This window comes from Phyllobates terribilis, unplaced genomic scaffold, assembly GCF_046119375.1.
Source record: "Phyllobates terribilis strain yellow unplaced genomic scaffold, ASM4611937v1 Scaffold_2__4_contigs__length_985480577, whole genome shotgun sequence".
Taxonomy (NCBI): Eukaryota; Metazoa; Chordata; class Amphibia; order Anura; family Dendrobatidae; genus Phyllobates; species Phyllobates terribilis.
Window position 1 is genome coordinate 206642560 of NW_027362762.1, and position 16532 is coordinate 206659091.

At 47.6% G+C, this 16532-nt stretch overlaps 1 protein-coding gene across 1 annotated transcript in view; it reads right to left on the minus strand.

Moving 5' to 3' along the window:
• RB1 (RB transcriptional corepressor 1) overlaps positions 1-16532 on the minus strand; it is a 282945-nt gene that overhangs the window by 165487 nt on the left and 100926 nt on the right. The window contains exon 17 of the mRNA XM_073663829.1: positions 14124-14323. Within this exon, the coding sequence (XP_073519930.1) occupies positions 14124-14323 (200 nt within the window). The remainder of the gene's footprint in view (positions 1-14123; positions 14324-16532) is intronic.

A 16532-nucleotide genomic window follows, 5' to 3' on the forward strand; every position in this document is an offset into this window, starting at 1 on the left:
GATGAATCGAGGCCTAAGTTCGCTTCAACATTTTCGGTCCAAAGTAATCATATAACACCTTATCCCAATTACAAACTTATCAGAAACAGGTAAAAAGCAACTCACATTACATATATATACACATATATTACATGGTATACGTACATTTACAGGATACCTATGCATTAACAGCTGTCCAGAAAAAAAAGGGATGTATACCACAAGGACACTCTTAGTATACCTTGGGTAAATGAGGCTATTAATGCAATTAGCATATGCGACAGGAGTATTACAACAAATAGTATTACGAACAAAAATACTATTTTAATATTCAGAGATGAAATTTCGCCTTCGTTGTAATCACTTTGGGTTATACAGGCACATATTTTTTGTAAGTGATATAATTACATGCATTTGACCATACAACACTGCATGGTTATGAATAAAGCAAGTCCATAGTCTGTCAGCAGACCAAATTACATCTGTTACAGTGTGTTCCAAATTATTATGCAAATGCTATTTTTCTCTGATTTTCCTAAATGGTTGATGCAAATGAGTCAGTATAAAGTTCAAACCATCAACCGTTAGAGGATAAATCATATTTTATTGGACAAACCTCCCAATTATAATAGGATTTTTTTCAAAACTAAAAAAAAAAAAAAAAAATTCAAAATGCACTGTACCAAATTATTATGCACATCAGAGTTTCTAAACTATGTATAGGTTGTAAAGAACTGAAAATAGTCATTTGCTGAATTTGCAGCATTAAGAGGCATAAAGACATCTTAATAGGCCAAGCTACATGCTAATATAGGACCCCTTCTTTGATATCACCTTCACAATTCTTGCATCCATTGCAATTGTGAGTTTGTGGGTAGTTTCTGCCTGAATTTCTTAGCAGGATGTTAGCATAGTCTCCCAGAGCTGCTGTTTTGATGTGCACTGCCTCCCACCCTCATACATCTTTTACTTGAGGATACTCCGAAGGTTCTCAATAAGGTTGAGGTCAGGGGAGAATGGTGGCCACACCATGAGTTTCTCTCCTTTTATGCCCATAGCTGCCAATGACTCAGAGGTATTCTTTGCAGCATGAGATGGTGCATTGTCACGCATAAAAATGATTCTTATTACAGATAGCAGAGTTCTTTTTGTACCATGGAAGATAGTGGTCAGTCAGACACTCTATATATTTTGCAGAGGCCATTTTCACGCTTTCATGGACCCTAAAGGGGCATACCAACCCCCACCCCTCCCCCATGATTCTAGCCAAAAACAGGGCCCCTCCACCTCCTTGCTGACACTGCAGCCTTGTTGGGAGGTTTTGGCCATCCACTACTCCATCCATTCGGACCCCTCCACTGTTGCAGGACACTCATTAGTAAACAAGACTGTTTTAAAATGAGTCATTATGTAAAACTGGGCAAACATTTCTGCATGTGAGCACTGTTTAGGGATGGCCGAATAGTAGGTTTATATACAACTGCAAGCCTCTGAATGATCCTACACCTTGAGGTTTGCGAGACTCACAAGGCACAAGCAGCTAGGTTTAAAAATACTGGTTTTCAGCTTTGTAATGATATTTTAGCAGCTGGTCTTAATCAATGAACTTGGCTTCAGAAACCTTCCTTGTTATGCCTTTATCTGCACGTACCCAACTATGCTCTGTATCAACCACAAAAATCTTTACAGTACGATGATCACGCTTACGTTTTAGTGAAATATCGAATGTTTTCATACCTTGTCAAAGGCATTGCACTATTTGACACTTTTCGTCAGCAAAGAGATCTTTTTTTTTCCGCCATATTGCTTTAAACCTGTGGCCTGCCTAATAATGTGGAATGTCCTTCTTAAGTAGTTTTCCTTTAATTCGGCTCACCTGGCAAACTAATTATCACAGGTGTTTGAGATTCATTTCAGTGATACAAAGAGCCCAGAGACACAACACCATCCATGAGGGTATTGGAAAATGAAAAAGACGGATTTTGGTAAGACCTTACCTGTAAAATCCTTTTCAGCGAAGGAAGGAAGGGAGACACAGTCATTACTAGTGGGTAGGCGGAGCCCACATAGGATAGAACACCTCAGATTAAAAAAGAGTGTTGTCCGGCCCCTCCAGTTTGGGCTCCTCCTACTCCAGCTCTCCAGTCCGTACACAAGCTAAGGAAGAGCAAATATCACCAGCGGAGCAACATAACCCCTTCTGAAGAACTTCAGAGAAAAAACAAGAGACAGGTTATGCATATAACAGAAAAACCACACAGTCCCAGGTACTACTCACTGGACCTGACCACGCGATGAGCTGGCAATGCTGGAACAGAGCCTTAGCGCGCCGACCTCAGCCCAGATAATCGCTATCAGAGAAGGGTCACGCTGCATCTGAAAACACAACAACACACTTCTGCCATGGGAGGGAGCTGTGTCTCCCTTCCTTCCTTCGCTGAAAAGGATTTTACAGGTAAGGTCTTACCAAAATCCGTCTTTCAGCAGCAGATGGAAGGAAGGGACACACAGTCATTACTAGTGGGACGTCCCAAAGCAGTCCAAAAATTAAGGGTGGGAAAAAACCAACAGAGGCAGAATCCCAACAACCTAGAAAAATGCGTAACTAGCGCTAAATACAAGTTAACGATAACTTAAACTACAGCCACCTGCAGGACCCTACGTCCTAAGGCTGCATCAGCGGAAGCACTGACGTCCACCTTATAAAACTTTGTAAAAGTGTGGACGGAGCGCCAGGTAGCCGCCCGGCAGAGTTGAGCTGCCGAGGCCCCTTGATGAAAAGCCCACGATGAACCCACAGCTCTCGTGGAGTGAGCTCGAATCTTAATTGGACAAGATTCGCCCTTGAGTCGGTAAGCCTCTAAAATGGCCGACCGAATCCATCGAGCTATAGTGTCCTTGGAAGCTCGTTGACCACGCCGACGACCTGCTGGAATCACAAACAGAGTCCGATTTCCGAAAACCTTGAGTAATAGACAAATAGAACTTCAAAGCCCGCACTAAATCCAATGAGTGCAAGGCCCGTTCCTTCGCATTCCTCGGTTCCGGACAGAGCGAGGGCAACACAATATCCTGGTTAACATGAAATTGTGACACCACCTTAGGTAGAAAGTCGCCCCGTGTGCGAAGCACCACGCGATCCGGGAGAAACTCCAGAAAAGGAGGCGAGCAAGAAAGAGCCGCCAGTTCAGAAACCCTTCTCAAAGAGGTGACTGCCACTAAAAAGGCAACCTTCCAAGAAAGCAAAGAAAGGCTAACGGAGTCCATAGGCTCAAAAGGTCCATGTTGAAGAGCCTCCAAGACCAGATTGAGCCGCCAAGGGGACACAAGCGCCTTCCGCGGCGGAAACTGATAGCCTTCCGAAACAGCAAGGACAAAGCAGAAACCTGACCCCTCAGAGTGCTAACTGCCAAACCCTTGTCCAGGCCATACTGCAAAAAAGCCAACAAATTGGGAATGGAAAAAATCCTCGGGTTCCTTGAAGAACCCGAACACCATGAAAAGAAGGCCTCCCAAGTCTTGTGATAGATCCTAGTAGTGGCAGGACCCCTGGCAGCTCGCAGAGTGGCAATGACTTCGGCTGAAAAACCTTGACGAGTCAAGATTTCGGTCTCAAGAGCCACGCCGTCAAACGCAGAGACTTCAGGTCCGGATGACGAACGGGCCCTTGGGTTAACAGGTCCGGGCGAAGAGGGAGAGGAAGTGGAGGCGCAGCCAGAAGCGACACCAGCGTCGAGAACCACGTCCTCCTTGGCCAGTCTGGGGCTACTAACATAGCCGGGACTCTTTCCAGTCTGATCCGACGCAACACCAGAGGAAGTAAGGATATCGGGGGGAACACATAGATTAGCTCGAATTGGCCCCACGGAGCCACCAGAGCATCCACCGCCACAGCCTTCGGGTCCTTGTACCTGGACATGAACGTCGGTAACTTGGTGTTGAACCTTGATGCCATCAAATCCACTTGAGGAGTTCCCCAACGGGAGCACAGCTGTGCAAAAATTTCTGGGTGAAGACTCCATTCTCCGGGATCCACCTTCTCGCGACTGAGGAAGTCCGCCGTGATATTCTGAACTCCCGGAATGTGAATCGCAGAGATGGCTGGCACCTTGGCCTCGGCCCATACCAGGATCCGAGACACTTCCATCATGAGCCTGGAGCTCCTCGTTCCACCTTGATGGTTGATATACGCGACCGCCGTCGCGTTGTCTGTCTGCACTCGGACTGGCAGACCGTTTAAAGGGACCGTCCAGTGTTGGAGGCAAAGGAAAATCGCCCTCAATTCCAGGATGTTGATCGGCAGGACAGACTCTTCCGACGACCATACTCCCTGAATCCAGAGATCGTTCCAGACACCCCCCCCAGCCTGACAGGCTGGCATCGGTGGTTATGACCGACCACCTCGGAAGGAGGAAGGACTTCCCCAGGGATAACGCTTCCGGACGTAACCACCATTCTAGAGACTCTCGCACCCTGTGGGAGATGATGACACTGCGATCCAGCGAAGCCTGTGATCGATCCCAACGGTTCAGAATGAGCATTTGGAGAGTCCTGGAATGAAATTGGGCAAACGGAAGTGCCTCCATTGACGCCACCATCAAACCCAAAAGGCGCATACACCTTCGAAGGGACATTGCTGTCGAAGACTTCATAACCTGTACATGTCGAAGAAGACTTGCTTGCTTGTCTGGAGGCAGGAACACCACTGCTCGTACCGTGTCGAAATGCATCCCCAAAAACAGGATTGACTGCGACGGTTCCAGAGACGACTTCTTCCAATTGACCAGCCACCCGAAGTCCTCCAGGAGCTGAAGGGATAGATTGCGAGCCATCACCGCCTCCTCCTTTGAGGACGCCACAATCAAAAGGTCGTCCAGGTAGGGAAGAACCGTAACCCCCTGTCTTCGAAGGATCGCCATGAGAAGTGCCAGAATTTTTGTAAAAACTCTGGGCGCCGAGGCCAACCCGAATGGTAGGGCCACAAACTGGAAATGGTCCTGACCTATGGCAAAACGAAGGAAGCGTTGGTGGGCCCTTCCGACGGGAACATGCAAATAAGCGTCGCGAATGTCGATTGACACCAAAAAGTCGTTCTGCGACAGGGCCGCCACAACCGAGCGAAGCGACTCCATGCCGAATTTCCGGGTGCGGACATGCCGATTCAATCTTTTGAGATCCAGAATGGGGCGAAATTTGTCCTCCTTTTTGGGGACCACAAAGAGGTTTGAATAAAACCCTCTTCCCTGGTCCTCCGGCGGAACCGGTACCACCACACCCTTCTGCAGAAGGGAATCGACCTCCTGCCGTAGAGCGGCAACTAGCTCGGGCTCTGACGGAATGCGAGATCGGCAAAACCTGTCCGGGGGTCGAGAAAGAAACTCTATGAAGTAGCCTGCTGACACAACCCGCGTCACCCAGGCGTCCGAAACGCGGGACGCCCAAGTCGATTCGAATTGGAGCAGGCGACCCCCCACTCGAGAGCCCTCGAGTGAAAACCTGGCGTCAGTCCGCCTTATCGGGCTTTTTGTCAGCTTCCCGCTTGTCTTGACGGAAGCTCTGTTTCCAGGGAGTGCGGGATTTCTGAGAAGCCTTTTTTCCTGAAAAAGAGGGACGACCCGATCCCCAAGAGGGCTGACCGGACCGTCCCCTGGACCGAAAGGGCCGCCGACTACTACCGGCACTAAGCCTGCCCGACGCAGAAGCCACAGTTCTTCGCTGTGGTAAGGCCGCTTCTTTTGCCTTTGCCTTGACAATCAGCTCCGTGAGGTCAGATCCAAATAACTGACCACCCTTGTAAGCTAAAGATAGCAAACCTTGCTTGGAAACCGCGTCCCCGGTCCACTGTCTGAGCCACAGTGCTCTTCTGACTGTGACCGCCGAGAATTGCGCCCTGGACAGCAGTGACGCGGTATCCAAACCTGCATCACTGCCATATCGGGCCGCATCCTCCAACAACTTGAAAAGCCCATCTACCTCGGATAGCGGGGATCCATCCTGCCACGCCGTCCGTAGACGGTCCAACCAGCTTAGGGAAGCTTTACAAGCACACATGGATCCTAGCACCGCTCTGAATCCATGACCCGCGGCCTCGTAGATGGATTTCGCCGCTATCTCCGTTTTTCTGTCCAGCGGATCCTGCAGACTCGCCTTCCCTTTAACAGGCAGTAATGAGGATTTGCTAAGCTGGGATAAAGGGACATCCACTTCAGGAGAAGGAATCCAATTATCAATCAACTCCGTGGAACACGGATACAGTGCCTCAAAAAACCGTGTCCCCTGAAAACGTTTATCTGGACACAGGCGTTCCTTCTCCACTGCCCCATTAAGCTCATCCAGAGATGGTAATGCCAAGCGCGACCTATGCGACTCCTGAAACATCCGGGCCGACTTACCAGGACGTCTAGTTACCTCCTCCGGAAACTGTAACGCCTCCCTCATGGCTCCAATAAAAGCCTCTGCACGGCCCAAAAAAGAGGCAGAGTGCCCCTGCCGATCCTCCTTATCCGAATCGGACATCTCCCCATCTGAGCTTGAAGGGGAACCCTCCATAACAGAGATCTCCGAGTCGCTGCGCGGGGAGGGCAGTACCGGCCTGTGGCGCTTCCTGCCATGAGAGGATCTAGCTGACACCCAATAACCTAGAAGGTCAGACAGGCCATCAATAGAACGAGTGAGGGCCTCCATTTTGACCACTGCCCCATCACCGAAACCCCCGACCGCTGCGCTTGATGCCGTCGAGGACTTCTGCGTGTCAGACACGCGAGACTGATCCTGTAGCGGACCTGGGAGACGGTCCGCACCTCCTGGACCCTGATCTGACATGCCCTCACACAGTATATGGCAGGTTAAGCCTGTCAGTAAGTAGGACAGTGTGGTTTCTTAAAAGAAAGCTGAAGGGTTAAAGCTCTTAAAGAGAGAGCTACCCCAGCTGACCCCCAATTAAGGGATAACCGCCTAATAAGGGGTTAATGTCGCAGACTCCCCACAACCTCTGAAATGAAAAGGATGTGCGAGCCCCAGACAAAAAAAGGAACCTCTATATGAGGTAATAGCTGCAGGACAGCACAGTCTGCCACCTTATTGTGCCTCAGAAAGGTGCCCTGCGCTGAGGGGGTGAGGGGTTAAGCTTCTGCCCTGACAGGCAGAAGCGACTCACCCAGCTGGCCGCGGTGCAGTGTTCCTTCGGTCTGTCGGGAGGAGAGGAGAGTGAGGAGCCCGATGGAAGCCGTTCAGTAATGGCCGCCGCGCTGTGAGGAGAGAGAAGCCGGAAGAGGAGGGGCAGGAGAAAGCGCGCGCTCAGAGCGCTTCCTGCCCGCGAAAGACCGGGAAGGCGCGAAGCCACGCCCCCCGCCGGCTTCAAAAAAAGCGCGCGCGACTCCTCCGCTCTCCGCTCCTGCCCCGCTTCCATGTCCTGCAGGCATCCACCTGCGGACAAAAAAACACAAGTCACCACATGAATACATGTAGCAGCGGCTGCCGCAGCAGCCGCTGAAGCACTGAAAACACATTAACATGCTGAGTACTCACCCAGCTGAGCGCCACAGGGACCCCCAGGGATTTGTGGCGCTGTGCCCAAGCTTCCCCCCAGGGCGGAGAACGCAGTGACCCCAGATGCGCGGTTTGCGTCCCCGCCAGGGAAGCATCCTTCATCCCCCGGGGCCGGCAGGGTTCTGCAGGGACCTCTCTCAAAGGGTAATGCAGATCCGCCAAGGAAGGGGTGGGGGTCCAGCAGCGCTGAGACCCCTGAGACCTCAAGACCACGGGGGTCCAAGTCTCTGTCCGATAAAAATAAAAAAAATTTCTGAGGAGCTGCTCCAGCAGCGACCACCCTCTGTGACCTCAAATTTTAGACTGGAGAGCTGGAGTAGGAGGAGCCCAAGCTGGAGGGGCCGGACAACACTCTTTTTAATCTGAGGTGTTCTATCCTATGTGGGCTCCGCCTACCCACTAGTAATGACTGTGTCTCCCTTCCTTCCATCCGCTGCTGAAACTACATCTTTAAGATACTTAAATCCAATCTGTATAATAACTTGAAAAGTGGTGTATACAGCAAATTTAACAGATTCAGTGTCAAACTAGATTAGCATTTCTTATTAACAAAAAATCAAATAAAAGGCATTAATGTAAACACACGAAAAACCATCATATCAGGCTGACAGTAAAAATATGGTCTCTAACAAAGAGCATAAACTGACTCACGACATTTCAAACATTATTTTTACCAAAATATACTGCAAGTTACTAACTTAAAAATGGGTTGTCTGCTACTTTTGGTCCAACAACCTTGTATCTTAACTGTTCCATTGGTAATATACATTTTATTAACAGCGCTGCTTGTATGCTGCAATTTGTGTGGGCACGTGGCCCAGTTTGCATGGCATTCTTGATTTCTCTTCTGCTCCCATGTAAGGCTCTGGATTTGGACAGAACATGACAGGTAGCTCAATCTTCTCAGGTGGGGATGGTGCGGTAACTGTACAATACCTTACCCCCTCTGGAGACGAGTGAGATCCTGAGGCATTGCCTTATTTATATACTGCACCATCCTCCTGAGACCAGTGAGCCCCTGAGGAGCTGTGTTATCTGTATACTGCACCATCCTCCTGAGAAAAGTGAGCCCCTGAGACGTTGCGTTATCTGTACACTGCACCACCCTCCTGAGACCAGTGAGCCCCTGAGGAGCTGTGTTATCTGTATACTGCACCTCCCTCCTGAGAACAGTGAGCCCCTGAGGAGCTGTGTTATCTGTATACTGCACCTCCCTCCTGAGACCAGTGAGCCCCTGAGGAGCTGTGTTATCTGTATACTGCACCTCCCTCCTGAGACCAGTGAGCCCCTGAGGCGTTGCATTATCTGTATACTGCACCACCCTCCTGAGACCAGTGAGCCCCTGAGGAGCTGTGTTATCTGTATACTGCACCTCCCTCCTGAGACCAGTGAGCCCCTGAGGCGTTGCGTTATCTGTATACTGCACCACCCTCCTGAGACCAGTGAGCCCCTGAGGAGCTGTGTTATCTGTATACTGCACCTCCCTCCTGAGAACAGTGAGCCCCTGAGGAGCTGTGTTATCTGTATACTGCACCTCCCTCCTGAGACCAGTGAGCCCCTGAGGAGCTGTGTTATCTGTATACTGCACCGGCCTCCTGAGACCAATGAGCCCCTGAGGCACTGTGTTATCTGTATACTGCACCACCCTCCTGAGACCAGTGAGCCCCTGAGGAGCTGTGTTATCTGTATACTGCACCATCCTCCTGAGAAAAGTGAGCCCCTAAGACGTTGCGTTATCTGTATACTGCACCACCCTCCTGAGACCAGTGAGCCCCTGAGGAGCTGTGTTATCTGTATACTGCACCACCCTCCTGAGAACAGTGAGCCCCTGAGGAGCTGTGTTATCTGTATACTGCACCTCCCTCCTGAGACCAGTGAGCCCCTGAGGCGTTGCATTATCTGTATACTGCACCACCCTCCTGAGACCAGTGAGCCCCTGAGGAGCTGTGTTATCTGTATACTGCACCTCCCTCCTGAGACCAGTGAGCCCCTGAGGCGTTGCGTTATCTGTATACTGCACCACCCTCCTGAGACCAGTGAGCCCCTGAGGAGCTGTGTTATCTGTATACTGCACCTCCCTCCTGAGAACAGTGAGCCCCTGAGGAGCTGTGTTATCTGTATACTGCACCTCCCTCCTGAGAACAGTGAGCCCCTGAGGCATTGCATTATCTGTATACTGCACCACCCTCCTGAGACCAGTGAGCCCCTGAGGAGCTGTGTTATCTGTATACTGCACCTCCCTCCTGAGACCAGTGAGCCCCTGAGGCGTTGCATTATCTGTATACTGCACCGGCCTCCTGAGACCAGTGAGCCCCTGAGGAGCTGTGTTATCTGTATACTGCACCTCCCTCCTGAGACCAGTGAGCCCCTGAGGCGTTGCATTATCTGTATACTGCACCGGCCTCCTGAGACCAGTGAGCCCCTGAGTAGCTGTGTTATCTGTATACTGCACCGCCCTCCTGAGACCAGTGAGCCCCTGAGGCGTTGCGTTATCTGCATACTGCACCGGCCTCCTGAGACCAGTGAGCCCCTGAGGCGTTGTTTTATCTGTATACTGCACCTCCCTCCTGAGACCAGTGAGCCCCTGAGGCGTTGCGTTATCTGTATACTGCACCGGCCTCCTGAGACCAATGAGCCCCTGAGGCACTGTGTTATCTGTATACTGCACCTCCCTCCTGAGACCAGTGAGCCCCTGAGGAGCTGTGTTATCTGTATACTTTCCACCCTCCTGAGACCAGTGAGCCCCTGAGGCGTTGCATTATCTGTATACTGCACCGGCCTCCTGAGACCAGTGAGCCCCTGAGGCGTTGCGTTATCTGTATACTGCACTGGCCTCCTGAGAAAAGTGAGCCCCTGAGGCGTTGTGTTATCTGTATACTGCACCTCCCTCCTGAGACCAGTGAGCCCCTGAGGCGTTGCGTTATCTGTATACTGCTCCGGCCTCCTGAGACCAATGAGCCCCTGAGGCACTGTGTTATCTGTATACTGCACCACCCTCCTGAGACCAGTGAGCCCCTGAGGAGCTGTGTTATCTGTATACTTTCCACCCTCCTGAGACCAGTGAGCCCCTGAGGAGCTGTGTTATCTGTATACTTTCCACCCTCCTGAGACCAGTGAGCCCCTGAGGCGCTGCATTATCTGTATACTGCACCGCCATCCTGAGACCAGTGAGCCCCTGAGGAGCTGTGTTATCTGTATACTGCACCGCCCTCCTGAGACCAGTGAGCCCCTGAGGAGCTGTGTTATCTGTATACTGCACCTCCCTCCTGAGACCAGTGAGCCCCTGAGGAGCTGTGTTATCTGTATACTGCACCGCCCTCCTGAGACCAGTGAGCCCCTGAGGAGCTGTGTTATCTGTATACTGCACCTCCCTCCTGAGACCAGTGAGCCCCTGAGGAGCTGTGTTATCTGTATACTTTCCACCCTCCTGAGACCAGTGAGCCCCTGAGGCGTTGCATTATCTGTATACTGCACCGCCCTCCTGAGACCAGTGAGCTTCCCGGAATGTCCTGTCTAAATCCAAAGCCCAAAAGAGAGGAGAAACGCAACACAGAGGGTCACGGTACCAGACAGATTGCAACATATAAGCAACACAGTTAATGAATATGTTCTACAAAAAGAAGAGGAGGATGGATTAGCTATGACACATGGTTGCTGGTCCAAAAGTATGTGAATGGCAATAATGCAAGCCATTTTCTACACTGTGTGCAGAATTATTAGGCAAATGAGTATTTTGATCACATGATAATTTTTATACATGTTGTCCTACTCCAAGCTGCATAGGCTTGAGAGCCAACTACCAGTTAAGTAAATCTGGTGATGTGCATCTCTGTAATGAGGAGGGGTGTTGACTAATGACATCTATACCCTATATAAGGTGTGCTTAATTATTAGGCAACTTCCTTTCCTTTGGCAAAATGGGTCAGAAGAGAGATTTGACGGGCTCTGAAAAGTCCAAAATTGTGAGATATCTTGCAGAGGGATGCAGCAGTCTTGAAATTTCCAAGCTTTTGAAGCGTGATCACCGAACAATCAAGCGTTTCATGGCAAATAGCCAACAGGGTCGCAAGAAGCGTGTTGGCCAAAAAAGGTGCAAAATAACTGCCCATGAATTGAGAAAAATCAAGCGTGAAGCTGCCAAGATGCCATTCACCACCAGTTTTGCCATATTTCAGAGCTGCAACGTTACTGGAGTATCAAAAAGCACAAGGTGTGCGATACTCAGGGACATGGCCAAGGTAAGGAAGGCTGAAAAACGACCACCTTTGAACAAGAAACATAATATAAAACGTCAAGAATGGGCCAAGAAATATCTTAAGACTGATTTTTCAAAGGTTTTATGGACTGATGAAATGAGAGTGACTCTTGATGGGCCAGATAGATGGGCCAGAGGCTGAATCAGTAAAGGGCAGAGAGCTCCACTCCGACTCAGACACCAGCAAGGTGGAGGTGGGGTACTGGTATGGGCTGGTATCAAAGATGAACTTGTGTGACCTTTTCGGGTTGAGGATGGAGTGAAGCTCAACTCCCAGACCTACTGCCAGTTTCTGAAAGACAACTTCTTCAAGCAGTGGTACAGGAAGAAGTCGGTATCGTTCAAGAAAAACATGATTTTCATGCAGGACAATGCTCCATCATATGCATCCAATTACTCCACAGCGTGGCTGGCCAGTAAAGGTCTAAAAGAAGACAAAATAATGACATGGCCCCCTTGTTACCGGATCTGAACCCCATAGAGAACCTGTGGTCCATCATAAAATGTGAGATCTACAGGGAGGGAAAACAGTACACCTCTCGGAACAGTGTCTGGGAAGCTGTGGTGGCTGCTGCACGCGATGTTGATCGAAAACAGATCAAGCAACTGACAGAATCTATGGATGGAAGGCTGTTGAGTGTCATCATAAAGAAAGGTGGCTATATTGATCACTAATTTTTTGGGGTTTTTTGTTTTTGCATGTCAGAAATGTTTATTTCTAAATTTTGTGCACTGATATTGGTTTACCAGGTGAAAATAAACAAGTGAGATGGGATTATATTTGGTTTTTATTAAGTTGCCTAATAATTCTGCACAGTAATAGTTACCTGCACATACAGATATCCTCCTAAAATAGCCATATCTAAAAAAAATCCCACTCCAACTTCCAAAAATATTAAGCTTGGATATTTATGTCTTTTGGGTTGATTGAGAACTTAGTTGTTGATCAATAATAAAAATAATCCTCTAAAATACAACTTGCCTAATAATTCTGCACACAGTGTAAAGACAGAAATATGCATGGTGCAAAACTGAGCAGATCACGCTAGGTTTACAACTGTATGCCGGACATATGTATAGGATTTGTACGTCAAAACATTTGCAAGCGTGTGCCATGCAGCAAACAATGTGTAAATTTTGACATATACATCATCTACATCTGTATGTTGTTGTTTTTTTAAATGTATACTTTGTTCACTCTTTTCTCAACCAGCAGTTAAAGGGGTTGGATGCTTTGTGTTAACAGATATGTTGAGGACATGATTTTGTATCCCTTACTATTATAGGTGTAACAGGTTCTTCTCCTGAACTTGTTAGTGCAGCTTTCCTCACAGATGGCAGAGGCTCTCCTATCCATACAATGGCTGCTGGGGGAGGAGCGTGTGACCAGACCTGTCCATCAGCCTCCTTCAATTGTATAACACCTCACATGGGAAAACTGCTTTTCATTTAGAGGAGGCTGATGGACAGGTCTGGTCAACGCTCCTCCACCAGCAGCCATTGTATGGATAGAAGAGCCTCTGCCATCTGTGAGGAAAGCCGCCCTAATAAGTGCAGGAGAAGAACCGGTTATACCAATAAAAAACAACATACAGAAGTAGATGATGTATATTTGTGTCAGCTTTTTATGCCAAATTTTGTTTAAAACTAGGCATAAATATGTCTAAAACTTATCTATATCGCAAATAGGGTTAAAAAATAACTATTATTTCAATTACTAAAAACCAAACCATACAAAACAACCAAAGTGCAATGTGCAAACTGGACTAACAAATTTCCAAAATAGGTATACCAATGTGGTCAGAGCTCCTTAACTCACCAAGTGGAACAATTATTTTTAACCCTATTTGCTACCTAGATTTGACAATATTGTTGGGGTGCCACAGATCTTAGTTAAAACATGTCTAAATCTTAGACACTCCTAAGCCACAACCACTTTCGATTTTGAGGAGCAAAGTGTCGAATATGTCGAAAAATATTATTCTTTCTGGACCAAATAGTTTAAAAACATGTCTGAAACTTGGTACTTTTTAGACCAAAATAGAGACAAAATTTCATTCCTAAATGTGCCCCAATGCATGTAGCTGTGCCCCTTATAACATGTCAAATTTCTACAACAACCAAGCAGAACTTTCCTTGTGCTGACAGTGGAAATGGAGCATAAAATAGGCTGTCCTTACATTTGCAACATTGCGTATAGAACATGTTAATTTACCAAAGCTCAAATAGTAGTCAATGTGCAACTAAACAAACTAACAAAAAGAAAAAGAAAACACTCAAAAGATGACAGCAATTAGGCACGGGATAAACAATAAGAGCTCATGTCTAGTAAGAAACTTACTGACTGCCAGGCCAAGCACTCCATGATCATGTGCTCACACCGCTCCAGATGTTTGATCATATCTTTTGTTAGACTTGGTTCAGCTTTAATAAAGCTCTCAATCACTTTGTAAAAGTCGAATGCTTTCTGCTCAAAGACACGGAGAATCCATGGGAAAGATATGGCCGTTTCTGAATTTGATAAACTTTGAAAAAGGTTTCCTGGTTTATAAAAAAAATAAAAATAAATGTAATAACAATAATAATTGAAAAATAATAATATACACCATATATATTTCTATTAAATAATGAAATGTATACATACTAGTTAAGAACATTTGTCAATTTAAAGGGTTATGTAATAAAAAAAATCAAGTTCTCTCTTATCCACTAGCCCCAGCAAGCTTTGCTCTATTCACTATCTATGGGGCTGGCAGAAGTAGATAAACGCTAAATTCAGCAGTCAATCAGACAATGGCCCCCCCATTCATCAAGTCTGGTGTGAACAAAGATGAGTGGGATGCTCCTGATTCAATATGAGGCGCACACCTCTTAAAGAATCAGGCGCGTCTGAAAACTGGTGTGAGCCTCAGCCATAACTCTTACTCATGTCAGGGACTAGAGTAAGATTTCTGGCTTAAGGTACGCCATAGCTAGGACAAGCTGGGGCATCACGCCCTCATTCTATCCTAGCTCCGCCCATGTTGACAGAGCTGGACGAAACTGGAGTGTAAATGACAAAAGTTGTACAATGTTTGCGCAACTTCGAGTTGTGCAAAAATTTTGAGACTTATTAATGTGTTTTACAACAGATGTATGGCAAAATAATTCCCACTTTGATGAATAAGGGTCAAGGAATGGAATGGAGGCAGAGCATGCACAACTGCGCTTCATTCAGGACAGAGCTGCAGAGTGTCAATCTCACGGTTCCAGAGCCCCGAGCTTGGGATCGCTGGTTAGACACACAGCAATTGGCAAGTTATCGCTTATCCTTTGGAATGGGGATAACTTGATTTTTGGGGTATAACCCTTTAACCCTTTCGCAACCTTGGGCTTTGTCGTTTTTGCTTTTTTTGTTTTTTGCTCCCCTTGCTCCCAGAGCCATAGCGTTTTTATTTTTTAGACAATATGGCCGTGTGAGGGCTTATTTTTTGCGGGACAAGTTGTACTTTTGAACGCCATTACTAGTTTTACCATATCATGTACGGGAAAACGAAAAAAAAATTCCAAGTGCGGTAAAATTGCAAAAAAAAGTGCAATACCACAGTTGTTTTTTATTTATTTTTTTTACCACGTTCACTGAATGCTAAAACTGACCTGCCATTCTTATTCTCCAGGTCATTACGAGTTCGTAGACACCAAACATGTATAGGTTATTTTATATTTAAGTGGTGAAAAAAAAAAAAAAATAGCGCCATTTTCCGAGACCTGTAGCGTCTCCATTTTTCGTGATCTGGGGCTGGGTGAGGGCTTATTTTTTGCCCTCACCCTCACCCAATGAACTCTGCTCACCTCATGCACGTCACTGACAGAATGGGAAAATTCTCCTGCGCTTGCCGTGAGCGCAGGAGAATTCTCTCACGCTCACCGCATGCGCAGGAGAATTCTCTCACGCTGTCAGTGACGTGCATGAGGTGAGCTGAGTTCATTGGACATGATCTCGGCTCATCTGGATGCAGTCACAGCCAGACACTGAGGAGCGCAAGCATGCCTACGCTTCTCAGTGTCTGCGGCATGGCAACCTGGATGGCAGCTTTCGGCTGCGATCCAGCCTGTCATGTCAATGTAGAAGAGCTAGAGCCGTCCTGGGAACCATGGAAAGGTAAGGATGATGTTGGTTTATTATTTTATTTTTATTGCAGGAGATCGTTGGCTTCAGCTGGAATGGGCGTGATGGTAAGTATGGTTTAATTTAGAACAATAAAGAATTGTGTGTTTATTTCAATTAAAGGACTTTATTCTGGGTGTTGTGTTTGTTTTTTTTAACTTTGAATATGGGGTTAGTAATGGGGGTGTCTTATAAACGCCTCTCCATTACTAACCTGGGCTTGATGTCAGCTGGCATTATAAGCTGACATCAACCCCAGCCCTATTACCCCACTGCCACCGCTACAGGGCAGTGGGAAGAGCGAGGCTAAGTGCCTGAATTGGCGCATCCTATGGATGCGCCATTTCTGGGGCAGCTGGTGTTTCTAGCCTGGGAGGGGGCCAATATTCATGGCACCCTTCCTGGGCTATTAATATCAGCCCCCAGCTGTCTGCCTAGCCTTTGCTAGCTATTAAAATAGGGGGAACCCCACGTCATTTTTTTTGGAGATCCCCCATTTTAATAGCTAGTAAAGGCTAGGTATTCAGCTGGGGGCTGATATTAGTAGCCTGGGAAGCTCCATGGGTATTACCCCCTTCCCAGGCTTCAAACATCTGCCCCAGC